Raw genomic sequence first — 27321 nt, 5'->3', positions numbered from 1 at the left:
TGTTGATTTTAATCTGTACCTTTTGTCATAATTAACTGTATAAGAGCTTTTCTGAATTCTGTAATTAATTAATTTAATTAATAGTAATTAATTTAATTCTATCAAATCGTGGAAACTGGGAACCCTCAAATTACAGGAACCCCTGGACACCTTTGCTGAATATGTGATAGCCATAGATAAGTCTCTACTCAGACTGTATTAAACAAGCAGACAGACAAACAAAAGGGCTTTAATTGGGGGTCACATAGGCATGGCTGAATGCCTGTGGGGTTGACCTTAGTCATTCAATTTCCCAATCCATCTTTTGGGACACCCAGGGATATAATACAACTTAACAATTGGACTCAATGTTATAAACAGGCAAATCAGACTTTTTCTGTAAAGAGTCAGATAGTAAATATTTTAGGCTTGGTGGGCCATATGGTTTCTGTTGCAAGTATTGTACTCTGCTGTTGCAGCAGAAAGTAGCACTAGATAAGCCGGAAATGAGTGGGTGTGGCTGTGTTCCAATAAAACTTTATTACAAAAACAGGCAGTGGGCTAGATTTGGACTATGGGCCTTAGCTTGCCAACCCAATTTAGGGGAATTTCACCTAAAAAGTGAGTCTTGAGATTGAAGAAAACCCTACTGAGCCAATTATTTGAAAATGTAACTAAAGAGTTTAAAAATAAATTTATCCCGTGATTCCCTATTTTTGTAGGTTATAAGAAGGGACAATCATATACTTCATTTTCCAAATTGGGTCACCTTGGAGAATGAAAGGAAGAGCTATTAATAATCATTCTGGGTCAACTTGGAGGCTGTGACTAGCATATAAAGCAGCAATTTCCACTCCTGCGACACACTGGAACCACCTGAGGAGCTTTAAAGATACTGGTACCTGGGGCCCACACCCAGGGCTTCTGATGTCATTGGTCAGGCCGCAGCCTGGGTGTTGGACACTGCTGGTCTAGGCTACTGTACAAGTAGCCTGGCCCTGGGGTTCAGGGTGAACTTGGCTCTGTGTGAGTCTAGAGTGTTTCTAGACCTCTTTGGGCCTCAATCCCTCTTCAGTAAGCAAGAAATGATGACAGGGAGGCCATAGATGTGCTGTGAGGGCCAAATGCAAAGTGAGGGTGGTGTGTGTGTGTGTGTGTGTGTGTGTGTGTAGATATTTTGTCAGCTATGCATTGGAAGGAACGAAATATTTTTCCTCACTTCCTGGTGGTCTCTCTTGGGTACTCCCTTTCTCCTCCACTTGCCCCACACTCAGATGCTCCCTGTCCCTCACAGTCATTCTTGTGACCCATCAGCAGAAAGCCTTCCCTGGGTTCTGGGCCCACAGTGACCCAGCCCCATGACATGGCTGCCTCTAGCCCCCCCAGCCACTCTTTCATATGACAAGGTCAACTCCTATGCACCTTATCTCCTGCCTGCTCACCCCAGTACCCTCCTGATGCCCCTCATGTCTCTGGCTGCCTGGTTCTTATCTTGGTACCTCTGATCTATACTGCACATGACCATTTGGGACCTTTCTAAAACCAGATATAAGTGGGTCCTATCTCTCCAAGACCCTGCCAGGACTCACAGAGGGCCATCTGGCTCGCCCAAGGGTAGCATTCATCCCACACTTTTATTTATTTAACTTTCACAGAATGCACTATAAGGATTTGAATTTGTTGCCAACATTCAAAGATCTGTAGATTTCAATTAAATCCAGATTTCCAGTTTCTTTTTTTTAAAAGTTTACAAGTCTGGCCATGCTGGGTTCATAGCCTTGCATGAATAGCAGCTGCTGGATAGAAAGAGTTCCCCCTGGGCAGGCTCTTTCAACTCAACACCATCCCTACCTACTCACTCCCAGATGCTGCAGCCAGCACATCAGCTGCCTGGTATCATTGCTTGTAAATGCTGTTCTTTCTCTTATAACTGCTGGAATCACCTCCTTTCATTTCCTATCAGTCTTGGCACATGTTTAGGTTTGTGACTCCTCCTAATGTTCAAGCCTGAGGCATCTCAGAGACATGCTTCAGCTACTCTACCATCCCGGGATGCCTTCCTCCCCAGGCTTTATCCCCCTGACCCCTACCAGTTCCTCTAAACTCCTGGTTAGCCTTTAGGATTCCCCTGGGGGCATTCTGTGGACTCCCTAGACTCCTCTGGGTGTCCCTTAATCACTAAGCTTACCCCAATGTATTATAATTATCTATGACTTTGTTTCTATTCCTTCCTTTTACTAAGAGGACTCTTGAGGGTAGAGGTCTCATGTCTTATTTTTGAATTCTCAGTATCTTGCTAAGAATGGGCCTTCAATTATTTGTAGAATTGTCATTGAATGAATGTAGCAGGTGCTCAATGATGAAGCAGAAAAAATGAATGAATGATACAGAGAACAAACTGACGGTTGTGAGAGGAGGGGGTAGATGGCGGCCAAATTGGGTAAAGGGAAGTAGGAGGTATAGAATTCCAGTTATGGAATGAAAAAGTCAGGGGATGAAAGGTACAGCACAGGAATATAGACAGTGATATTGTGATAGTGCTGTATGGTAACAGATGGTGGCTATGCCCTCGGTGGTGAGCACAGCATAATATATAGAGTTGTCAAATAACTATATTGTACACCTGAAATGAATGTTACATTGTACCAACTATACTTAAAAAAAAAAACTTAAAAAAAATGAATGACTGAGTAAAAGCCTTTTTTTCTTTTTTTTATTCCTGATGTGTACTTGAAGTCTCCAGGGGAACAGGTACTTCTCAGATACACACTGTTTCCTGGGCAAATTAATTTATGCTTCAGTTTCCTCATCTGTAAAATGGGTTGATAATCATTATATACTTCACAGAATGGACATGAGGAGTAAATGAAAGAATGCATGAAAACTGTGTGCTACAGCACCTGGCACAGAAGCACTCCTGACAGTTTAGCTCTTATTATCGCTCTCCTCATATGAAATGGGGTGTCCTCAACCCAATCAAGCCTGTGGAAGACAGCATGTCTTCACTGACAGGGCACCTTTGGTCTCCATCAGTCCCCAGGCCATTGCTCTGTGCTATGCCAGCCACCAGTGGGGATTTGGATGTTGTTGGTCTGGGCTGTGGCCTGGGCATCTATTTTTAAGGTTTCCCAGGTAAGTCTATTGATGAGTTAGGCCTGAGAATAAGGGGAGATAAGTGGTCTGAGAGGCTCAGGAGACCTGCAGGAAAGGTAGCATCCCAGTCAGCCTGAAGCTGAGTGCTAAAGAAACGGGCTTGGGGTAGGGGGAAATGGGGGTGCCAGGAGTTAGGGGGGCAGAGGGCTATTCTGCCAGAAAAAGAACATTTGCAGAGAGAATGTGATGAGTGTGGGGAACTGAGAAAGGCCTTCAGGATGGCCAGAGGGCAGGGCAGAGGTTTGGGGAGGGACTGGAAAAAAGGCCTTATCTGGCCCAACTAAGGAGCCTGAACTTCATCTTGAGGATGTTGGGGATGTTTGGAGGGTGCAGACAGGATCACATTTACATTTTACAAAGCTGGAGGCAAAGAAGCCTAGATGGGAGGATGTTTCTGGGAAGGAACATGGTCCTGAACCTGGTCAAGGCTGTGGCAGTGGGGAGGAGAATGGGGAACAGGAATGGCGACAAATGGAAGATATGGGTGGCAAGTGTGTCACCTAGAAGGAGAGGGAGAGTCAAGTGGGTTTGAGTTTGAGTGGCTGGGGAGAAGGTGAGTCCTTCTCCCTTCCAAACTGCAGGCAAGCCTGGTGCCAGGCACTGCTGAGTCTGAGATTCCCTAGGTTTTCCACATGGGGATGCTGGGTGGCTCAGAAGGGCAGCCTGACGTGGAGCTTCAGCTGTCCCAGACTTGGGTGGGGACAAAATACTGTGGGCAGAAGGTGAGCAGGAGGCTGGAGAGGAGGTGGGAGAGAGAGAAGGGAACAATGGAGGAAGAAGAGATGGCCAGGAGCAGAGAGGTGAGCAGACATTACCAGGTAGAGATGGGAACAGATGGATAAGTCTGAGCAAAGAAGAGGCACGGTGGGCTGAGAAGGACAGAGGTGGTGGGAGCAGGAAGCTGTAGTTAGGGGCAGTCGAAGTGTGGATGCCAGGGACCTCCTGGCATGCGGACCGCATTCACCCCAGACCATTCTTCCTCTTCTTCCTAAACAACTTAATTACAAGTCAAGGTAGACCCATGACCAAAGACAACATGGATCTCCATGGGGGATGCTGATTGCCAGGAAGCAGAAAGGAAAACATGTATTTTTTAAAAGCAGATAACAATAGTGCTAAGCTCAAGTTTTCAAAACACTTGTTGGCCCTGCTTGATTCCTGACTACTTCATGACAATGTGGCTGGTGTATATTAAAAACAGGACCAAAGGTATGCCTGTTGTTTATATTTTGAAGAGTCCAATGAAAGAATGGAAGATTTTCTGTCACCTTCTACCTATTCTCAAGGTAGGAACTGTTATGTTCATCTCTGAATCTGGTCTCTGCAGTACAAGCCAGCATGGGTATGCAGTGGGTGCTAAATTAACACTTGTGCCATGAATGAATAAAGGAACTACAGCAGCAATTTTGGCCTTAGAGCAAACAGCACTTAAGACATTCAACTTGATTTCATTTGCTCCTGTTGGGTGTGGGTTATAGATCACTCAGCAAATATTTATTGGTATTGCACAAAGAGCTATGAGTATATCTCTCCTTGTGGAGCTTACAGTCTGGTAAGGAGACAGACATTGATCAAATGATCACATAAAAAAGCATAAAATGATCATTGTGATGCTCTGAAGGAGATACATGTGTTGAGAGTCTCCATCAGAGAGTTTGGCATGGTCTGGGAAATCCAGGAGAGCAATTCCAAGGAAATGAGCTGAGACCTGAAGTATGAGTAAGAGTTAAGTAGAGGAAGATCATTTAGGGCAGCAGAGGGACAGCCTGTGTCAAGGCTCTGTGGCAAGATGAAAAATGCCAGGGCCTCTCATGATCAGTGCTCTCTACTCCCTGTGCACATCTAATCCATCAGCAAATTCTCTTGGTCTACATTCAAAATATACCCAGAACCTGAACATTTCCCACCTCCTGATCCTTATTGTAGCCTCCTAACTCCTGTCTCTACATCTACCCTTGTCCCCAATCCCTTTTCAACACATTGGCCAGAGTAACCCTGTTAATAAGTAGGTCAGACCATGTCCACCTCAGCATAAAAATGGGGCCTCATGTAATCCAGTTCCTTGCCAATCCCTCTTTTATTATCAAGGATGCATCAAACTCACAGACTTTTGTGCTGGCTGTTCCTCTGCTAGAATGTTCTTCCCAAGGATTTTCATTATTGTTGTTGATTCTTTGGGATTTTCTACATAGACAATCAGGTCATCTGAGAACAAGACAGTTTTATTTCTTCCTTTCCAACCTGTAATGGTTACTTTTCTAGTCCACTGCCAGACAGGTAGACAGATGTCTACTCAAAGAGCATCTCCTCAGGGAGACCTTCCCTGCTCACCCTACCTAATAATACTGCATTCCTTTCTCCTGCTTCTACCCTCTAAACTCCCTCTCCCAGGCCCAGCTTTATTTTTCTCCATCACACTTTTAACCATCTGATATACAGGACATTTTACTTGTTTACCACTTCTGTTTTCCAACTAGCATATAAGCTGCCTAGGAGTGCATATTTTATTCTATTTTGTTCATTGCTGTATTGCTGATCTTGCAACAATATTTAGCACACAGTAGGTGCTCAGTAAATACTTCTGGAACAAATGAATGAATCTGGCCTTTCTTAGTCCAACTCTCTTTGGTAACCAGCTGTATCTGTGAACATGCTATTCATAAGTAATTGTAAAAAATGTTTAGACAAGCATTATCTTTAAAAATCCACCTTAATAACATTTGTGCTTTCTACACATGGTGCTCTGGGGCATGACCAGGGTCTTTTTACTTGCTCTGGACTTAAGTAGTAGAAGTGGAGGTGCAAAGAGTTTCAAAAGTTAAAACGGACCAGAACCTCTGACATGTAAAGAGTTTAGAAGTTGTCATTCCTATCCTCACAATAAGAAAAAATGTAAACTAAATATCAACAATTGGAAATCAGTGGAACTCCCAATCATTAGACAATTGGGGTCATAGGATAAAGTATTCCCTGAAAACTGGAGAGTCAGGTGAATGCAGAGAATCACAGTTTACTGGGAGCAGAAGCCTGCAGCTAGAGTCAAGATCAGTAGAAATACTAACCTGTAACTGATGAGTTGTTGGGGACTCAGAGTGAACTAGCTTGCAGTTTTAAAACTCCAAGGGGTCTAGTCCTTTGGGAGACCTCATACTTTTATGAATTTTACCCCCAGGAACCCTACCAGATCTCACTGTGAAAATCAGAGGAAAATCTGCTCCTGCTTTTGGCAGTGGGAGAGGAAAAGTAACTATTATAGACTAGAAGGAAAAAAATAAAACTGTCATGTTTTCTCAGATGACATGATTGCTATGTAGAAAATCCCAAAGAATCAACAAAAAGAAAAAAGACCCCCCCCCCCCCAAAATCCTGGAACAAATAAGCAACTATAGCAAGGTTGCAGGACACAAGGTTAATAAACAACAGTCAATTGTTTTCCTACATACCAGCAAAGAACAACCAGAAATTGAGATTGAAATGTAACACCATTTACATTCACATAAAAAATGGAAATACTGGGGGATTCCTGGGTGGCGCAGCGGTTTGGCGCCTGCCTTTGGCCCAGGGCGCGATCCTGGAGACCCGGGATCAAATCCCATATCAGGCTCCCGGTGCATGGAGCCTGCTTCTCCCTCCTCCTGTGTCTCTGCCTCTCTCTCTCTCTCTGTGACTATCATAAGTAAATAAATAAAAATTAAAAAAAATGGAAATACTTTAGTATACATCTAACAAGATATGTAAAAGATTTACCTGTATGAGGAAAACTATAAAACTCTGATGAAAGAAATCAAAGAAGAACTAGATAAATATTCCATGTTCATGGATTGGAAGACTTCACTACTGTTAAGATGTCAGTTCTTCCCCCCAAACAAAACAAGATAGACAACAAAAAAGCCGTCAGTTCTTCCCAACTTGACCTATAGCTTCAACACAATCCCAATCAAAATCCCAGCAAGTTACTTTGTGGATACTAACAGACTGATTCTAAAGTTTATATGAAAAGGCACAAGACCTAGAATAGCTAACATAATTTTGAAGGAGAAAAACAAAATTGGAGGACTGATGCTACCCAACTTTAAGACTTCTTATAAAGCTACAGAGATTCAAACAGTGTGGTACTGGGGAAAGAACAGACAAATAGATCAATGGAATGGAACTGAGAGAGCCCAGAAATAGACCCAGACAAATAGAGTCAAATGAAAAGAAGCAAAGGCAATTCAATAGTCTTTTTGACAAATGGTGCTGGAACAACTAGACATCACATTCAACAAAATGAATCTATGCAGACCTTACACTTTTCACAAAATTAACTCAAAATGGGTCATAGACCTAATGTAAAATGAAAAACAATAAAACTACTCAGATAATATAGGAAAAAACCTAGATGGTCTTGGGTTTGGAGATGAGTTTTAAGATACAATACCAAAAGCATGATCCATGAAAGAAAAAATTGGTAAGTTGGACTTCATTAAAATTAAAAACATCTACTCTTCCAAAGATACTGTTATGAGAATGAAAAGACCAGCCACAGTCTGCAAGAAAAACTTTGATTGCAGAACACATATCTGATAAAGGACAGTATGCAAAATATACAAAAGAACTCTTAAAACTTGACAATATGAAAACAACCCAATTAAAAGGTGAGCAGGGATCCCTGGGTGGCGCAGCGGTTTGGCGCCTGCCTTTGGCCCAGGGCGCGATCCTGGAGACCCAGGATCGAATCCCACATCGGGCTCCCGGTGCATGGAGCCTGCTTCTCCCTCTGCCTGTGTCTCTGCCTCTCTCTCTCTCTCTCTGTGTGACTATGATAAATAAATAAAAATTTAAAAAAAAGGTGAGCAAAAGATCTGAATATGTATCTTATCAAAGAAAATATATAGATGGCAAATAAGCATATGAAAAGATGTTCAACATATGTCATTAGGAATTGCAAATTAAAACAACAATTAGATAACACTACACACCTGCTAGAATGGCTAAAATCCAAAACAGTGGCAACATCAAGTCTTGGCAAGTATTTGAAGCAACAGAAAATTTGATTCATTGCTGGTGGGAATGCAAAATGGTACAGGCCACTTTGGAAGACAGCTTGGGAGTTTCTTGCAAAGCTAACCATAGTCTTACCAAATAATCCAACAATCATATTTACCCAAATGAATTGAAAACTTCTGTCTACACAAAAGCCTATAAGTGAATATTTATAGCAGCTTTATGCATAATTACTTAAAATGAGTAGTAACCAAGATATCCTTCAGTGTGTGAAAAGATAAACAAATGGATACAACTACACAAGGGAATACTGTTTAGTGATGAAAAGAAATGAGCTATCAAGCCATGAAAACGCATGAAGGAAAGTTAAATGCATATTGCTAAGTGTAGAAGCCAGTCTAAAAAGGCTGCATTCTGGGCAGCCTGGGTGGCTCAGCGGTTTAGCGCCGGCCTTCAGCCCAGGGCCTGATCCTGGACACCCAGGATCAAGTCCCGCCGGCTCGTGCATGGAGCCTGCTTCTCCCTCTGCCTGTGTCTCTGCCGCTCTCTCTCTCTGCGTCTCTCATGAATAAATAAAATCTTAAATAAAATAAAAAGGCTGCATTCTGTATGATTCCCACTACATGACTTTCTGGATAAGGCAAAACTATAGAGAAGTAAAAAGACTAAGGGTTGCCAGGGCTTGGTGGGAGGGGAGGAGGCATGAGCAGTGGAGTACAAGGGGTTTTAGGGCAATGAAACTCTTCTGTAAGATACTTTAGTGGTGGATACTTGACATTATGCATTTGGCAAAACCCACAGAACTGTACAACACACACACGCGTGCACCCTAATGTAAACTCCGGACTTTTTAAGTTAATAACGACATCACCTTTATCAGTAGTATCAGTGTACCACACCAATGCAAGATGTTAATCATGGGGAAAAGGGAGGAGCATATAGGAACTTTCTATTCAATATTTCTGTAAATCGAAAACTGCTCTAAGAAATAAAGCCAATTATTATTTTTTCCTTAAGTTAAGGCTAAGTATGCATGGAAGGAACTCGGTTCGGGGAAAGCCTTGGAGCCAAGGGATGGGGAAGGTGGCACCCACCCACTAGGCTGCTTCCTGTATGTAGCAAAGCAAAGGTCCCAGAGGCAGTTGAGCACTGGGGACAGAGACCAGTGAGGAAGGGCTGAGGCCCCTCCAGGCTTGAGCCTCCTCTGCCCCCACCAGCCTCCGTCTTCCCTCTGCCTCTTTTTTATTATGTTCTCCTACAGTATTCCCAGCAGCAGCCTGGGGCCCGCGGGTGGAGAGGAGAAGCCCAAGAAATTCCTCGTTGGGAGCCCTGTACACCGACTGCAGGTCAGGCCGGCGTCAACGCAGGGATGGGGTGGGGGTGGGGCGGGGATCCGGCTCTGAGGGGACTCGCTCGTCCGGGGGTCGGTCCCGTGGGGGCTGGCCCTGAATCGGGAATAGGCGCGAAGCGGATACCAACAAGTCGCTTAGTTCCCGCTTGTCCTCTCAGTCCTGTGCGGCGGGGCTCCGTAGCAGACACCGGAAGGGGGTGCTGCTCAGGCCGACCTGGGTCGGAGCTCTGGCCCTGCCCCCTGTGTGACTTGGGCAGGTGACCCACCGTCTGCACCTCACTAGCCCTTCTACCATACGGAAACTAAGCGTCTGTCTGGAGAGGCGAGGGGGGTGTACGCGGAGATTCACAGAACGAAGCGGGGAGAGACCTAGCTCGCCGGCCAGCCTGCGCGCTCCGACTCAGGTCCAGGCCCTCCCAGCTGCCGCGGGCTCTCCCGGCTTCAGCCTGGGACCTTCTGCCCTTCCCCGCACTTACAGCGGTCACTCCGCTCCTCACGTCTAAGGCCAGAGAGGCACTGTCTCCTCTTCCCGACGCCGGCACGCGCTGCCCCGGCAACCGTCACCAGGGAAACCAGCAACGCTGTGTGCGTGACGCCGCCACGCGTCTACGGAGGCCGAGGGGGCCTCGGAAGCCGGCAAAGTGGCAGCGGCGTTGGTGGCTCAGGTCGTGGAGGTGTGGGACTAGGAGCGGTGGCTGGGTGGGAAAAGGCATCTTGTACCTGAGACTTAAAAGTTGGCTCAGTCATCCGCTTCTGGAACACGTTTTAAAAGTTACGTCGGCCAGTTGTCCTGCAAGGAGCTGACAAGTGAATGATCCCACTGCGAAATTTAGCGCACTCAGAATGCCTTTGAAAAATGTGGGGGGGAAATAGTGTTGCGAAGGTGAGTGAAAAAAAGCAGGACGCAAAACAGTAATTGCTAAATCTTTTTTCAGATTTTTATTTTTTATGTATGAGAGAGAGAGAAAAAGAGAGAGAGACAGAGGCAGAGACACAGGCAGAGGGAGAAGCAGGCTCCGTGCAGGGAGCCCGACGCGGGACCCGAACCCAGGACTCCAGGATCACGCCCTCGGCCAAAGGGAGGCACTAAACCGCTGAGCCACCCAGAGATCCCCTAAATCTGTATTTTTAAAAACAGAACAATACTGTGAGGAATACATAGAAATATTAAAAGAAAATGGTAATATTTGGGTGGTGGAATTACAGTGCTGTTATTTTTGCATTTTGGGGGACTTTTAAAGATAATGAATATAGTTTATCTTCATCGTAGTACACACTTGCATGTTTGTTTTTAGACACTGCCTAGCATAAGTTACTACTCTATTCAGGGCTATACGGAAGTGGGAGGCAAATTTCTATGAAAGAAGATCCAAGGAAGCTTTCCAAATATTTATCCAGGCCTTTCTTTATAATTTGAAAATGTCCAGACATCTCAGTTGCTTTTCTTTCGTTTTGCTCAGAAGATATGCACTCCGTAGACATGCACGAAGATGTGGCACCAGACCATACCAAGCAGAATATTAACACGGATAAAATCCAGCTATCTTATTCATATTTGTATTCCTGTTGGTGATGTATTTTGCCCTATTCAATTTCACATGTGTAGGTCTGCATACCCACCACCGCAGGCAGGATGCTGAATACTTCATTCACCACAAGGATCCCTCTCACTCTTTTATAACCGCACCCATATCTCTCCCCAACCTCCCAGCCCCTAAATCCTAGTAACCCATTCATCTGTCTTCCTTTTCTCAAATGTTGTCATTTCAAAACATTATATAAATATACGATACCTAACTTTTGGGGATTGATTTTTTTTTTCTTCCTCGGAGGAACTCTGGAAAGTCATCCAAGTTGTATCAATAATTTGTTCTTTTATTGCTGGGTAGTTTTCCATGGTATGGATATGCCAGTTTAACAATTTACCCATTGAAAGACTTCTGGGCTGTTTCCAGTTTGGGGATATTATGAATAAAGCTGATACAAACATTTATGTAGTTTTTTTGCATGTGTGAACCTAAGTTCTCATTTCTCTGGGATAAATGCCCAAGAGTGCAGTTGTATGGCAACTGCATGTTTAGTTCTGTAAGAAATAGCCAACCTGTTTTCTAGAGTGGCTGTACCATTTTACATTCCCATTAGCAACTGTACCTTGAGTGATCCAGTTTCTCCACATCCTTGCCAGTATTTGATGCCGTTACTATTTTGTGTTAGTCATTCTAGTAGGTCTGTGGTGATAACTTATTGTGATTCTAATATGCATGATAGGTAAGGATATAGTACATTTTTTTCATGTGCTTATTTGCTGTCTATCTTTTGGTATTTATGTCTTTTGCCCCGTATCTGTTGAGTTTTGAGAATTCTTTGTATATTCTAGATGCCAGTCCTTTGTTGGATATGCGGCCTGTAAATATCGCCTTCCAATCTGTAGCTTGTCTTTTAATTTTCTTCATGTGGGCTTTCACAGAACAAAGGTTTTTGGTTTTGATGAAGTTCAGTTTATCAATCTTTTTTGGATCATGCTTTTATAAGAACTCTTTGCCTACCCCTGGATCCCAAAGATTTTCCCTCTGATTTTCTAAAAGTGTTAAGAGTTTTATGTCATGATTGGACATTATCTTTGTATGATTGAGGTTTTCCCCCAACCTCCTCCTTAGCTTATGGATGTCCAGTTGCTCCAGCACCATTGTTGAAAGGTATCCTTCCTCCACTGAATTGCTTTTGAACCTTTGAAAAATCAGTTGAGCCAACTCAACAACAAATGAAGCAACCTAATTTGAAAATAGGTTAAGGACTGGAATGGATTCCTCCTCTGTAAAAAGATATACAGATGACCAGTAAGCATATGGGGAGGTGCCCAACATCACTTATATTGCATCCCATTAAGGTAATGCAAATCAAAATCACAATAAGATAATCCATACTCATTAAGATGATTATCAAAAAATGGAAAATAACAAGTGTTGATCAGGATGTGGAAAAACTGTAACCTACGTATTGCTGGTAGGAATATAAAATGGTACAGGCACTATAGAAAAGTGGCAGTTCCTCAAGAAGTTAAACGTAGGATTACCATATGATCCAGGAATTTTACTTCTGGGTATAGACTCCAAATATTAAAGTAAAATATGAACTTGTAAACCAATGTTCATAGCAGCACTATTCACATAGCTCAGAGGTGGAAACAACTCAAGTGTCTATCAAGAGAAGAATGGATAAACAAAATGTGCTTTATCCACACAGTGGAATTATTATTCGGCCATAAAAAGGAAGGAGATTCTGACCCATGCTACATGCAATATGGATGTACCTTGAAAGCATTATGCTAAAGTGAAAATGGCCACACATAAAAGGACAAATATTGTCTAATTTCACTTACATCAGGTACCTAGAAGAGGCGAATTTGTAGAAAGTAGAAGAGAGATGGTCAGGGGAAGAGGGAAATGGATTAGAGAGTATTAAGTTTCTCTTTGGGATGATGACAAAGTTCTGGAGGCAGATGGTGGTAACTGTTAAGTGTACTTAGTACCACTGAATTGTTAATGTATGTTTTATAATAAAATTTTAAAAATCCGTTGCAGATTTGTGTGGACCTAACTGCTCTTTTTTCTAATCCCTAAATTAGGTTCTTCCCATGGCTCCAACTTTAAATTAGGACTTTTATGTATGCCTATTTACTTTTTAAATGATCATAAGGTCACCAAATAGGTTTTCCCACACTGAAATTATATGCTCTCCCACAAATAAATAAATATAACACAAGCAGTGATCCTACTCTTACTACTATGAGAAAGTTGAATAGAATAAATGATCAGAAGAGTATCTGGGTTTTAACTCTGACATAAGTTACAAACCTCAACTTTCTTCCTAAAATAATAGTACTCTTATTACCATGATAATCAAATCATGAAAGTGCTTTGTAAACTGTGAAATACTCTTTAGGTGTACTATCACATATTTAGCTGTTTTGCCTCACAATGGAAGTAAGCTTTGCTGCAGCTTAAAACTAAGGCTTCATTTGGCTCTACACATTTCAGACCTCTCCACTTAATGGATTTTGTTTTTTTAGGTCCAAAATCTGATTTGGTCATTATACTATAAATGTCTCTCGGGGCTAGTCTTGACAGCAGTCATGCTATTAAGTGATTGACATGTAAACCAGAACACTAAGCCACTAGTTTACATTAGGGAATACCCAGAGTCCCTCCCTTCCTAGAATCAGACACCCACCAAGCCAAAAGAGTCACCAGAAAGATATTGAGCATGGATTTAGAGCAAACAGAGGGAAACTGCCTTGAGATATTTTTGACCTAATATTAAGTCTTATAAAAATATTTCTCATCACAATCAGGAGTCCCTCTCTTCCCCCACCCCCAGTAAAAAATCACTCATTTTCTCTAGGTGCAAGATCCTTCTTGCTGAAAGGTGCTGAATATACCGTCAGTTCTGCCTCTTCAACTCACCATGGACTTGGGCTTTGTTTGTTGCCTATCAGCCTCTCATACACTCCTCCCAGTACATTGTGTTTAGCCTAACACCATTTTGGCTACAATCCTTATTTTATCCGTGGGCCTATTTCATCTAAGATGTGTTTGTACATATGGTGATCTCACTCATCATACGTTGATTTTTATTAGAAAACTCAACGTTCTGCTAAGATTCACTAGTCCTCAGTGCCAAAGACCTCTCTGGAGAATGAGACCTACCCTGGCTCTCCTCCGAGCCTTCAGCACAATTGACTGTAATAATATATTTTACCCCAAATTTCTCACTCTTAGCTTCTATTATGGTCTTTCAAAAACACTTGGATGAATCACCTGGTCTCAGTAATTATTGGTTTCTCCCTGTTGACTAGGTCCCTAATGCCTCGTGTACTAGTTTTTGATTTACCTCCCTCACAGTAAAGGCTATGACTGTGAGAGAATTTTTTCATCTTTCTTCTCATAAAGGCCAAAGCAAATACTGAGAATTTGCATAAATGAAGAAATCTGAGGACAAAGCAGCTATGGTATATTGGAAAAAAACATGGGACTTGGGACCTGAATGGGGAATGAATATATGTATGTGTGTGGTGGAAGGTGGAAGTGAAGGTAAGAACAAGTATTTCTTGAACAGTTATTACATTATGTACCTGCCTTCCCTTCCATCATGAAGTCTCCCCGTGTGATCAAGGCTCTAGGTTTGTGCTCTGCCACTTTTTCAATTGTACGGCCTTGAGTAAATTATAGATATCCTTGTTGATCAAGTCAGGGTAATACATACCTCAGCATTTCTGTGAAGAACTACATACTCTTAAATACCGTGAAGAGAGTATTTAAGCATTTACTATACAGCAAAGCAGTGTACCAAAGTATTATCATAATGGATCATACATTTCCAACTCATTATAGGAAGATGTGAGAAAAGGGAAAGTTCACTGTGGCCTATAAGAGTTCAGAGAAGCTTTACCAGAAGTAGAATTTGGGGTATGTCTTTACAGCGTGCACTTGACTTGTCTGGGAATGGGGAAAGGGAATATTCAGGAAACCAGTGCAGCATAAGCAAAGGTGTTGGAGGCAGTGGTGAGTACAGGTTTTTGGCATCGCTATACTAGGTCACAGAATAGATCAAAGGCCTATGTTTAAAGTGGTAGCAACAGATGGAAAAAGACAAATCTGAAAGACTCTGTTTATGAAAAACTGGCCAGACTGGGTTAAGTGGTTCAACAGTGATAATAATAGAGGAGGAAGGGAAGACATTTCTAAGAGTCTGAGGCCAGAGCATGACAGAAGGAAATGGAGGGTGTTACTGACAGAGATGGGTGAACCTGGAAGGGGCACCAGTGGGGAAGACAGTAAGTACAGTCATGTGTGGGCTGAGTTTAGTTAACAGGTATGAAAGGCCTCGAGCTGTCACTCTAGCTGAAAGGCAGATGGCATTTCCTCCTCACATTATAAAATTTTAGTCTGTGCCACTTCAGTTTACACTGGAGACAAGAAAAAAACCAAATGCCATTATAAGAAGCTCAGAATACAGGGATCCCTGGGTGGCTCAGCGGTTTCGTGCCTGCCTTTGGCCCAGGGTGCGATCCTGGAGTCCAGGGATCCAGTCCCGCGTCGGGTTCCTGGCATGGAGCCTGCTTCTCCTTCTGCCTGTGTCTCTGCCTCTCTCTATGTCTATCATAAATAAATAAAAATAAATCTTTAAAATAAGATTGTTGGTGTTAAAAACCAGGTAATCTCTGATAGGTTGTATGTCTAGCCAGGTGGGACATAAATTAAAAAAAAAAAAAAAAAAAAGAAGCAGCTCAGAATACTAGAGAGGACCTGTTGCTGGGTTCCTCTGAGGGAACTGACCTCCAACCTAGAACCATTTATCACTGCTGAATTCAGGAATAATTTTCTAACTTTTCCCTTGCTTAAAGCAAATTCTTTATTTCAAACAGGATCAAGTATATAATAACTGGCCATTTTATTTGACACAGGAGAGCTTTAAAATCCTTATATTCATTAAGCTTTGTTCTAGCCTAGTAAGTATGTTACAATGGGCTGTCGATTTACATGGAGACAGAGCCTAAATTTCAAGTTCCTGAAACTCTCTGAGTAGCATTTCCTTATCTGTGAGGGAAGAGGCTTGCCCTACCTGACCCATCCTCTCCAAAATCCTGACAGAGAAACTGTACTTTGAAGATTTCGGTTCCAACTCTTACCACCAGATGTCACCATTGCTACTTAGAAAAAGGTAACTTGAGAGACAGCAGAATCATGAATAAACAAAAAACCTCTACTTATTCCAATTAATTAAATATTTATTGAACACTTAAATTGCCCAGACCACTAATAACAGGTGCTTTGGATGAAAAAGACTACCATGCCCTCAAAGAGATTAAAGGAGACATGGAAGCAATCATACATCAATGCCCTTAAAACATACAACATAAAGCCAAGAAATCAAATGCTCAGTGAAAAATCAACATACCATCTCCTTAAGGTACAACATCACTTCCAGGAATACTTTCTCTGACTACAACCCTGGGGTTAGGTCCCCCAGCTGGAAGTTACTGGTGCAACCTATGCCTAGTATTCATCATGCTTTTTGTAATCACTTAATGGCAGCCTACCTTGCTAGACTGTCATTTGTGAGGGCAGGGCCCATGCATCCACCCTGTTGTTTTCCCAAGCTTACCACAGTACTAAGGGTAGTAGCAGTCATTTGCTGAATTTACTTATGCATCAGGTGCTATGCTAGACTCCTTATAGTCACCACTGCATTTAATCTTCCCAATGACCCTAGGCCACTGATACTGTGGATCTTACAGATGAGGGACCCATGGCTACCTGGCTAGGAGGTGGCAGAACCATGAACCCAGAACTGATTCAGTAACATGTACTATCACATCAACCTGAGCCACTTTTAAGAACTTCCATTATTTGATGCCAACCTGTTTATCCAGCTAACTTACCACTCTTTTCCTTGGATAAGCAACCCCACCCTTAATTACATAAGGCTCACTACCCTTTCAACACTTCACTCCTGTTTGCCCTGTCCTCTGGCATTGGCCAAGATCAACTTCTTTCAAATGATTAGTTTAATAAAATCAATAAGGTACTCATCTATTAGAACAATTTTCTGAAATTTGTTCCCAAATTTGTTCTTCTACAGAAGGTTTATCCTTCATGAAACAATGGTTAGAACTGCCTACCAAGACCTCCTATGAGGGCTATTAGAACCTGAGAAAATAGTTCCTAGTAACAGCTTTTACTTTTAAAGCACTTTTCAGACTCATATAATGACCTATAAACTTTATAGGACTGTAGAAATTACCTAGCTCAAACTTCTCATTTTATAGCTAAGACTGAGAAAACTCTGATTTGATCCAAGGTTTAGTCAGGAGAGTCAAAACCATGCTGTAACCTCTTGCCTAATTGTATTAATGTATGAAAACTGCTGCCACTCTAGCATTAACTTCACAAAGGCCAACATTTCTAGTACCTGTTGGCATCTACCACTTGACTGCCCAGATTCCAGTACCAAACCTGCCACCCTTTCTAGCTCTGAGACCCTGGGTTAGATATTTACACTGTTTATGCCTCAGTCTCCTCCTCTGTTAAATAAGGATCATAGTTCTTACCTCTTAGGATTGTTAGGAAATCTGACATTATAAATGAAAAGCACTTAGAACAGTGTGTGGCATACAGTAAATACTCAATAAACATTAACCATTGTTCCTACTTGATAAATATTCTTTCACCGTCATTCCTACTAAAAATACAAAACATTCTCTCTTTTCTTGGAACTTAATCCTTGTGTTACACTTTGAGGAATGATTTATTTTTTCCAAACTGAAATAAATACAAGGCAATTGATGTGTTCACTTACTTTACTAACACTACATTTACCATGTTATCACCATGGAATGTAAATTCAGGTTAGACGAGAAAATTTCACGTATAATAAAGCATTCTGGAGTACGCCAAAGTTTGTGTATAAATGTCTGACCGAACCACCTTGCTGATAAATCATTAATCACTTCAAATATAGGTAATTTGTTAACATTTATGATTCTTACAGAGAAAATAAACAAACTTCAAACATTTAAAAAGTATTTTTCATTTACCTTTGCATTAGTACTTAAAATACACATTTCTATTTCAAGATGACATTTAAAAATTCTAATACAACAGCAGCATAAATATAACTGCAATTACAAAAAAAGCTAAACTGGGATCCACAGTTAAGTTATTCTCATGTTTACAAGTATGATTCTGAAATAAATACTACTTCTAAGCAGCTGTTATCGGCTTTTTGGGTTTGGTTTAAATACACATATTTTCAGTTGTGGGGAAGCTTATATTCTTTGCACTGTTCTGAAAGGATTAAGAGCCCTAAAAACTGAAGTACTCAGTCTGCAAAACAGGCAGAAAAAAGTTAAATAGGATTCCTATATGACATCAAAAGCATGTGATATTCTGCAGCAATTGGGAGTACTTCAGAATTGGCAAACTGTCCTCTTTACAACTAATTTTAACAGAAGAGTTTAAGAAGGAGCATATTTTATCACTACATTTAAAAGTGACATGTTTCTTTTGTGCTAATTTGACTCCCGTGAATGACCTAGCTAGTTAATTGGTCACAAGTAATTTGGTTACCAGGCAAATCAAACCTGCAAGAAAAAAAGCCAATATTTAAATTACCATATTATTGTCTGACCCATTCAAATGATTTATTTTCAACATAAACAAAAACTCACTATGAGATACCTAACTAAAAAGCAAGCACCACCAACAAAACCGAGACAGCTTCTCTTCTTCTAAGGTTTAGGCTTTGCCCAGAATTCCTTATACATGGAATAGCCCATACCTAAAGGAAAAAGAAATATTAGGTAAGCATTTAAATATTTCCCACAATATTAAGGAGATTAAAAACAGTTCATAAGACAGTTAAAAGTAGCATCTTACTAACATGCAATATTTACAAGGTGAAGATGACCCAAGGCTGCTTATTCTTGCCTTCTTAAACTATTCAAGTTTCTGAAATTCTTTTTATATGGGTTCCTAACTAGCTCAAGGCTAGTATGACTAGTTCAGACTACTGAAATATTTGTTTTAAAGAACAATCAGTACTTACCTTACAACTTTAAAAGGAGTCACTCTTGACTTTATTTGGTATTATTTGATATTACACAGCAACGAAATATAAAGCCAATAAAAGAATGTAATACCTACATTAAAAAAATCTTTTCAGGGGTGCCTGCATAGCTCAGTTGGTTAAGCATCTGACTCTTGATTTTGGCTGTCATGATCTCAGGGCTGTGAGATCAAGCCCCATGTTGGGCTCCACACTGAGCATGGAGGCTGCTTAAGATTCTCTCTCCCTCTCTCCCTGTCCCACCCCTTTGGGTTCTTTAAAACCCAAACTCTCCCACTTTCAAAAATTCAGTAAAACAGCAACCAACCATATGTCTCCCAGATAATGAATCTTACTACCAACCCTATTTACATAACTGGACTCCAGTGAAATTATAAACTCTGTAATGAACAGAATTGCCTTTTCTTTCTTTAAAACTAGTAGGATGGGATCCCTGGGTGGCGCAGCGGTTTGGCGCCTGCCTTTGGCCCAGGGCGCGATCCTGGAGACCCGGGATCGAATCCCATGTCGGGCTCCCGGTGCATGGAGCCTGCTTCTCCCTCTGCCTGTGTCTCTGCCTCATTCTCTCTCTCTCTGTGACTATCACAAATAAATAAAAATTAAAAAAAAAAAAAAAAAAAAAAAAAAAAAAAAAAAAGGACACAGTGTCCTTTATAAAAAAAAAAAAAAAAAAAAAAAAAAAAAAAAAAAAAACTAGTAGGATGTATCACAGACTAAAACTATGTCACTATTTGAACTATTTTATTAATGCAATTTTTATGTGAGAATAAATATGTGACATTACAAACTACTTCAAAGTCAGCTAAAAGAATCTACTTTGTTTTATTTACAAAGAAATCTATTAATGGGAATTACAAACTTGAAAGTTTCCTGCAAAAACCTACCAAGAGTCATTGCTCCCACAACAAAGCCTTGGGCTGCCACACGCATGTGGATCAGGTGAACAGACATTTTAGTATTTCCCCTGCTCTTTAATTTATATAATCCATATGCGACGATTGCTGCAAACCCCGCCATTCCTGTAAAACAAATCGTCACATATGTCATATGCATGGGGTCGGAGAACCAAAATGACTTTACAATCAATGTACTTTCTACTATTTTTATGAGGATGTTTTATAAGACTATTAATCAACTAACATACAAATTGAGTCTTTAGTTTTCTCCCTCAAAACCAAAAAACCATAATCGGCAGCAAACAGTAGCAGATTCGGCACGTTAAGATCATCTTCAAAATGTGGGCTGTGGGGCCTGTAGGTGCTTTAAGAGTGCCAAAGGAATGCTTCCTCTAAGTCCTACTTCCTTCCCTGAAGGGAATCAGTTAATATAGCACAGACTGTAATAAACCCTGTGAGTGTAAGCTTTTTTTGAGTCTTTTGAGTCCTTCTAGCAAATCATTGAGACTGAGGGTAGTTGAGATCACACACATTTAATGAAATAAGAGTCAATAAAAGAAGGCTGCACACAGAAATTTGTAAAAAGAGGTATATCTAGCCAATCTCAGATATTTCAAGAATATATGAAGACAATGAAACAAATGCTTTCAGGATGCAGCTGATGAACAAATTGACCACACTTCCCCTGTATTAAAACTTACAACAGACTCATTAGAATATTAAAGTCAAACTTACCAATGGGAACAAATGGTGCCTCTCTAGCTTTTCGGATAAGTTTAGATCCCTGATCTTCATCATATGAAGAAAGAGAAACATCTGTGCCAGTTGACATTGTGACTGAAGAATCCTCCTGAAAGAGAATTTCCAGGAGGTTCTGCTATTAGAAACATCTAGAACACTAAATAGCTGGATGTAATTATTTTTTTTTAGATTTTTTATTATTTATTTAAATACACAGAGAGGAGAGAGAGAGAGAGAGAGAGGCAGAGACACAGGCAGAGGGAGAAGCAGACTCCATGCAGGGAGCCTGATGTGGGACTTGATCCTGGGTCTCCAGGATCACACCCTGAGGGGCTGAAGGCGGCGCTAAACCGCTGAGCCACCTGGGCTGCCCAGCTGGATGTAATTAAAACATTCTGGTTTCCACATAAAAATCTGGTAGGTTATCCTTGAAGTTTAAAAAGAATTTTTTAGAAACTAAATGTATTTTTAACGCGCAGCTACCTTTAGGAATAGTTGTATTTATCCCTATTGTTTTGATGTTTATCCCATACAACCAATTCCTATTTGTTTATGTTTAAGTAGGCTTCACACCCAGCATGGACCCCAGTGTGGGGCTTGAACTCACAATCCTGAGATCAAGATCTGAGCTGACATCAAGAGTCATATGCTTAATAGAGTGAGCTACTGGGGGAACCCCAATCAATTCCTTTTTAACACCACATCACTGATAACAGGGAAAGTTGTTTTTTTTTTTTTAATTGAAATAACTTTTGTCAATTAAAATAGTAACCATTGATTTTCTGGCTATTTTCACCCTAAATTCAACTTAACATCTTCACTCAAACCAAACCAATAAATATTCCTTACTGTCTCTTCAAACCATGCTGAATATCCTAAATGCCTCTAAGTGTAGTTTTTATTGGTTACAACTGAGACTGACTCCAACATGGCATCTGGCTTCCATTCTCACCTCTGATATGGTGCCTAACCTATTACACTAATCTCTATTATTAATGGTGGTTGTTTTGGGGAAAAGATTATAGCCTTTCTAAACAACCAAAACTTCTACTTAGTTCATTATTTACTTCTTCTCTCTCTCTTTTTTTTAAAGATTTTATTTATTCATAGACACAGAGAGAGAGGCAGAGACACAGACAGAGAGAGAAGCAGGCTCCATGCAGGGAGCCTGATGTGGGACTCGATCCCGGGTCTCCAGGATCACACCCCAGGCTGCAGGTGGCGCCAAACTGCTGCGCCACCCGGGGCTGCCCTCATTATTTACTTCTTTTAAGGACAAAGCTTTTATATTAAATACTATTGCTAGAAACGCCTCTTTTTAAGTATAATTTATATTCAATTGAACATAATATAGCCTTTTAATTTTTTTACTTAGGGTTACTATTTTTAACATCACTGCAGAGAAAGAAAAGAAAGAAAGAAAGAAAGAAAGAAAGAAAGAAAGAAAGAAAGAAAGAAAGAAAGAAAGAAAGAAAGAAAGAAGAAAGAAAGAAAGAAAAGAAAGAAAAGAAAGAAAGAAAAGAAAAGAAAAGAAAAGAAAAAAAAGAAAAGAAAAGAAAACGACCCTGAGGGTCTTCTCAATGAATGAATACCTCCTAAATTTCAGCTCTCCTTTCCTTTACATACCCTGTATTCCCTGGGCCTCCCTCTTGAAATTCTCTACCTTCTTTTATATTACTCCTTTAAGCAGTACCAAAAAAAGGCAAGATATTATTAGCCTGATCATTATATGGATAAGGGGGCCGGAAAAAAAAAAAAAAGATTCATTTCCATGACCACAGAGACCAAAAAAGGCTCCATTCTCCTTTTACATAGGAAGCTATTTAATAGGTGTCTCATAATAACGAGAAAACAAATTCAGTTTCAACCTTGGTCACAATAAATATGTATATACTTCCTTCTTCACTGAGCTGATTTAAACTGCCTGTAAACGTTACCCACAGATAAAAGGGAGTCAAGCATAGTATGTTAAGTATACAAGTCTGATTAGTGTCAGTTACAATAAACTCAAAAGTCAACTGCCCATCCCACTACCCACATAACATCCTACCTTCTCTTCTGGGTTTTTCATGTACATCATGAATCATACTCCCTTCAATAAAAACTCTCATTCAACACTTTGCTGTTCCAGGGTTTTAAGTAGAGGTAGGACCCTCAAAGAAAATCCAACTCTAAGGGAGGCATAGTGCTTAGTCTGAAAAGTGAAATCATCCTTCCAAGCCCCCATCCCTATTGGGAAGAATACCACTGATCTGAAAAGGAAACCTTATACCAGGGGAGTTGTACAGCATCACACATCTAAAGTAAAAGGAAACTCTAACTAGAACTAGCCTTTCTCTTTTTTAAAAAAATATTTATTTATTTATTATTTATGATAGACATAGAGAGAGAGGCAGAGACACAGGAGGAGGGAGAAGCAGGCTCCATGCCGGGAGCCCGACGCGGGACTCGATCCCGGGACTCCAGGATCGCGCCCTGGGCCAAAGGCAGGCGCCAAACCACTGAGCCACCCAGGGATCCCCTCTCTTTTTTAGTACTGATACCTGCTAACTGACTAAAGCCCTACTTGCTGAGCTTTTATCATATATAAGGGTTAGCAAGTTCTAGGTTTAAAACACTATGTATGTGAGGAGTTAGAACAAAAAAACCACTGAAATAATGTGATGTTAAACATTAGATATATTTTTTTAAAGGGACAGGATAGAGTATGATTACTTGCAAGAGCATAACAGAGAATGAGGAACTGAATTCAGAGTGTGGTTCTTTTAGCTAAAGTACGTTTGGGAACTTTCACAAAGAAATATTTAAGACTGGCCCTCAAGAAAGAAGAGATTGGACTAGATGGAGAGATTAAACATTATATTTTAGGCTAGTGTATGCTTATTTGTTGCTTTCAAAACTAACCATTAGTTTCCGAAGGTCATAACAGTTTATAACAACTCCTCCTTCCACCTTTCTTGCCAATGAACCCCACAATCAAATCATATTAAATTTCTTAAAAATGGGGGATCCCCGGGTGGCTCAGCCTTCGGCCCAGGGTGTGGTCCTGGAGACCTGGGATAGAGTCCCACATCAAGCTCCTGCATGGAGCCTGCTTCTCTCTCTGCCTCTCTCTGTGTCTGTCATGAATAAATAAATAAAATCTTAAAAAATAATAATAATAAAGTTCTAAACAAAGGTTCTCTATACTCCAGTGCCTCTGCACAATCTGATTTCTCTGCCTAACACTGTTGCTCCCTTTTCTTCATCTCCTTCAGATATTCTTTTTCCTAGCTAACTCCTCCCATTTTTCAGGTTCTTACCTTAACTGACTTCCACTCGAAGTCTCCCTGGACTTTCTAAGTTTATGATCATTGCTTTGACTATGCAGTCCTATAGGATCCCATGCTTTCCCTAAAAAAAAAAAAAAAACTCTTATAAAACTTGCTTAACTGTTTCTCTTGCTAGAATCCTTGAAGCAAGCAGGCTATACCTGCCCTGCTTGTATCTATCTCCACTACCTGCCATGATGCTTTGCATGTAGTAAGCATACCACAGAATATTTGAATAAATTTAAAAATAATATATTTCAACAATTAAAATTATTCTCAGTTAATTCATTTAGTAAGATTTAGTGAAAACAGTAACAAGTATGCACATTTGTAGAGTTTAAGTGTTCAGTAAGAAAAATGCCAAACTAGATGTCCCTAAGTGCTTATTTAATTCTAATTCATAAAGGAAGAAATGATAACTTGAGCAGGTCTTGGTTCCTTGCAACCACAAGAGACAAAACTATTATATAACATAATCCACTTTTAAAAACTAGCACCTTTTGTAGATATATGCATTCTTTCTTCCTTTGCTTAATTATTCCTAAACTAAGAAGTTATTTGGGAATTATCTGGATCAGTATAACTGTTCAACAGGTCAACAGAATTTTTTTTCCTCCCTCCTGCAGGAAGGTGGGGATGGCAGTCTCTCTCCTATATATATAAGAAAATCCACTCATCTCCATTCCTCACCTATGATACAGACTGAAGTTTGTACCGGTAGGATATTTGATCTGGTTTTCCGATCAGAGTAAGAATAAGGGTGTGGGGAAACCATGTGGTCATTATTTGCTTTCAGTGATTAATGATAACCTGTCTCTGATTGAGACCATCTTATAGCAAATTTGAAGATAAAATTAATAAAGAGGAATATAAAAAGTCCAACATACACCATAGATTACACTAGACTTCAAATTTTATTTTTATACCATCTCATGAATTCTAATATACCATATATTCCTAACACTCCTTGCACGTAAGATTTGGTAATTCTCTAATTACCAGCTGAAAGTTTCCCAAGTATTTATGATTTACAGCCAGACCAGTTGAAAATGGCTAACTTTTAAAGTAACAGGATCAATAACTATGAATCATATAATTTGAGAGTAACAACCCAGATGATTAATCCATGCCAACAGCCTAATTTTACAGATGGAAAAAGGGTTATGAAGGGTTATATGAACTGCTCAACCGGAGAGGGGAGGATTAGAACTCAGATCTCGGGATCCCTGGGTGGCGCAGCGGTTTGGCGCCTGCCTTTGGCCCAGGGCGTGATCCTGGAGACCCGGGATTGAATCCCACATCGGGCTCCCGGTGCATGGAGCCTGCTTCTCCCTCTGCCTGTGTCTCTGCGCCTCTCTCTCTCTCTCTGTGACTATCATAAATAAATAAAAATTAAAAAAAAAAAAAAAAAAAGAACTCAGATCTCCCCAAACAGTCCAGAGTTCTTTTGACAATATATTGCCAAGCATCAATCTTATAATGCTGGTAAAATATTTGATCTGAGAAATATTAAAATCTATTCCTTAACAGGAATTTTTTTCTGCATTTTTTTTCTTCGAATTGTAAAAAAAAGATGCAAATCATTCCTAAAATTAAATTAAACTTTCTTCTCCAGTGACTTAACTCATCCACCAGTTTCAACTGTGCTTTGAATAGATCTTTTTTCACTAGCACCACTTCCAGATTTTCCTTTAATTTTCTCATCCACCCATAGCAATTGACCCAGATCTCTGTCAAAAAGTTGAACAGGTACAAAAAGGGGCACCAACGACCGGGTGATATTCAAAGCCAGTTTGAAAATACTAATTATTCTCTAAACTTAGTAAGATACCACTGCAGACCTTTCCAAACGCATGGGAACCTAGAAATGACATCAGCGAAGATGAGCTGCCCAGCTTGAGGTGCTGTAACAGACTGACTGAAGGATCTTCACACCCTGTCATTTTGGTCACAGGAACAAGGGCTTCAAGCTTTGATTTTCCATCAGTTACCTGTCAGCTGGTTTAAAAGGACTAAAAGGCCTCAGTCTGGAGATTCCGATTCAGAGGGTCTCGGGCAGGGCCCGAGGAATCTGTATTTTATTTAAGAAGCCCCCTTCAACTGACTCTGGGACACAAGGAAGTTAAGAGATTCCCCGATACAGAGTATTCAAATACATGTGTCATGCTGGGGCCTGGTGCCACTTCAATTGTCTGGACTTTTCAATCCAAACCGGTTAAACTCGAAAGCGCCTGGGTACTTCTGGAAGCCTGAGTCGTGAGGTGGCGATGACCCCCGAGCCGGAACTAGCTGCTGCCCACACTCGTGATGAGCGTGAAAAGCGAGTAGCACTGTCGAAATTATTTCAGCTGCTCCCAAATTCTAGACCCGCGCTTTGCTTTCTAACCCTCACCGGCGGGTCTAGCTTTCAGGAAGAAATGTAAATCCCGTCACGGTTGCCCTATACAGGGCCCGAGGCCTTCTTACCTTCCCAGGGTAGGAGGGGGTCGACCAGGGTGGGAGGAACCACGGGGTCGTGGAGCAGTTACAAGGCCGTGCGGTTTCACGCCCTCAGCCTTTCGAGCCTCTTGCCCTCTCTGCTCCTGTGACCTTGTCGGGACTCCACCGCCGGAGCGCTCGGCCCCCCCCGCCCATCCTTCCTCACCCACCGCGCGGGCCCGCTCTCCGGGAGGCTCCCTGCTCCGGGGCTCCCGGTACTTGCCGCGCGACCTGCTGCCCGAGGTCGGCCCCAACCCCCTCCGCGGGTCTTCCTCTCCTCGGCCACGACTCATCCACGAGCCTTTGCTTCATCCCCTCAGCCGACAGGCCGTTAGGCCTGGTCTCTGGACCGCCCCCACTCCCCCCCACCCCCATCCGGCAACTTTCCCTCATCCTCGAGGTCGGGCCGAGACCGCCAAGCCCACCTCGCCCCCCTTCAACTCGGGCATCGCTCCCCTCCTCCCAGTCCCGCGGCCCCCACCACTCCCAAGGCCCTCTCGGCCCAACCAAGCGCGGCCGCACTTCTTCCCGCCTCACCGTCGGGCGTCCTCGGCTCCCAAGGCTCCCTCACGCTTCACTCACCAAAGACGACGCTCGGCCCACACTCCAACCGGCTTCTGGCTCTCACCCACGCCCGCAGTGCAGCCGGCTTCTCCTCGTCCCGCCCACACCCGGCACCAGCCAATCACAGGCCAGCGAGTGGCCGGCGGGGGTCCCGGGGGGTGCGTGCGTGTGCGCGGTGGGTGGGGCGGGTCCGGGATTGACTGGAGCGACGCACGCTGCCGGCTTCTCCTCGTCC

At 41.7% G+C, this 27321-nt stretch overlaps 2 protein-coding genes across 11 annotated transcripts in view; both read right to left on the bottom strand.

Moving 5' to 3' along the window:
• The window catches only part of CCDC13 (coiled-coil domain containing 13), a 59517-nt gene extending 49452 nt beyond the window's left edge, over nt 1-10065 (bottom strand). For 4 of the 5 annotated variants that reach the window (XM_077865588.1, XM_077865586.1, XM_077865590.1 and 1 more), the window contains exon 1: nt 9946-10065. The gene's annotated coding sequence lies outside the window, so the exon portion shown is untranslated. The remainder of the gene's footprint in view (nt 1-9945) is intronic. The other variant, XM_077865587.1, reaches the window with a different exon arrangement.
• Nucleotides 10066-17810: 7745 nt separating this feature from the next.
• HIGD1A (HIG1 hypoxia inducible domain family member 1A) lies at nt 17811-27258 on the bottom strand. 6 transcript variants are annotated; one of them, XR_013361456.1, is made up of 5 exons: nt 27060-27211; nt 20728-20842; nt 19981-20115; nt 18709-18808; nt 17811-18611 (listed from the first exon to the last, which is right to left on the bottom strand). XR_013361456.1 is itself a non-coding variant. In XM_077865617.1 (5 exons), the coding sequence occupies exons 3-5, from the start codon at nt 20822-20824 to the stop codon at nt 18759-18761; spliced, it is 282 nt and encodes a 93-aa protein (XP_077721743.1). In that variant the 5' UTR covers nt 20825-20842; nt 24036-24126; nt 27060-27170; the 3' UTR covers nt 17811-18758. The 6 variants fall into 6 exon arrangements, 5 of the variants coding, with proteins under 5 accessions (XP_077721743.1, XP_077721744.1, XP_077721742.1 ...); XM_077865617.1 differs by adding an exon at nt 24036-24126 and having other exon boundaries at nt 17811-18808; nt 27060-27170; XM_077865618.1 differs by adding an exon at nt 24036-24126 and having other exon boundaries at nt 17811-18808; nt 27105-27146.
• Between the last annotated feature and the right edge of the window lie 63 nt (nt 27259-27321).

The sequence above is a fragment of the Canis aureus genome, chromosome 22 (assembly GCF_053574225.1).
Source record: "Canis aureus isolate CA01 chromosome 22, VMU_Caureus_v.1.0, whole genome shotgun sequence".
In the NCBI taxonomy this organism is placed as follows: Eukaryota; Metazoa; Chordata; class Mammalia; order Carnivora; family Canidae; genus Canis; species Canis aureus.
The sequence above is the reverse complement of the archived record's forward strand: the minus strand, read 5'-3'. Positions and strand labels throughout refer to the sequence as shown.

What these genes read in the sequence shown, in the direction of transcription:
- HIGD1A (XM_077865616.1), bottom strand. Translation starts at nt 20,824, where the DNA reads ATGTCAACTGGCACAGATGTTTCTCTTTCTTCATATGATGAAGATCAG. An exon ending in GGCACCATTTGTTCCCATTG is followed by an intron (nt 20,116 to 20,727) that starts GTAAGTTTGACT and finishes TTTGTTTTACAG; the next exon opens with GAATGGCGGGGTTTGCAGCA. An exon ending in TGTGGGAGCAATGACTCTTG is followed by an intron (nt 18,809 to 19,980) that starts GTAGGTTTTTGC and finishes TTTTTCCTTTAG; the next exon opens with GTATGGGCTATTCCATGTAT.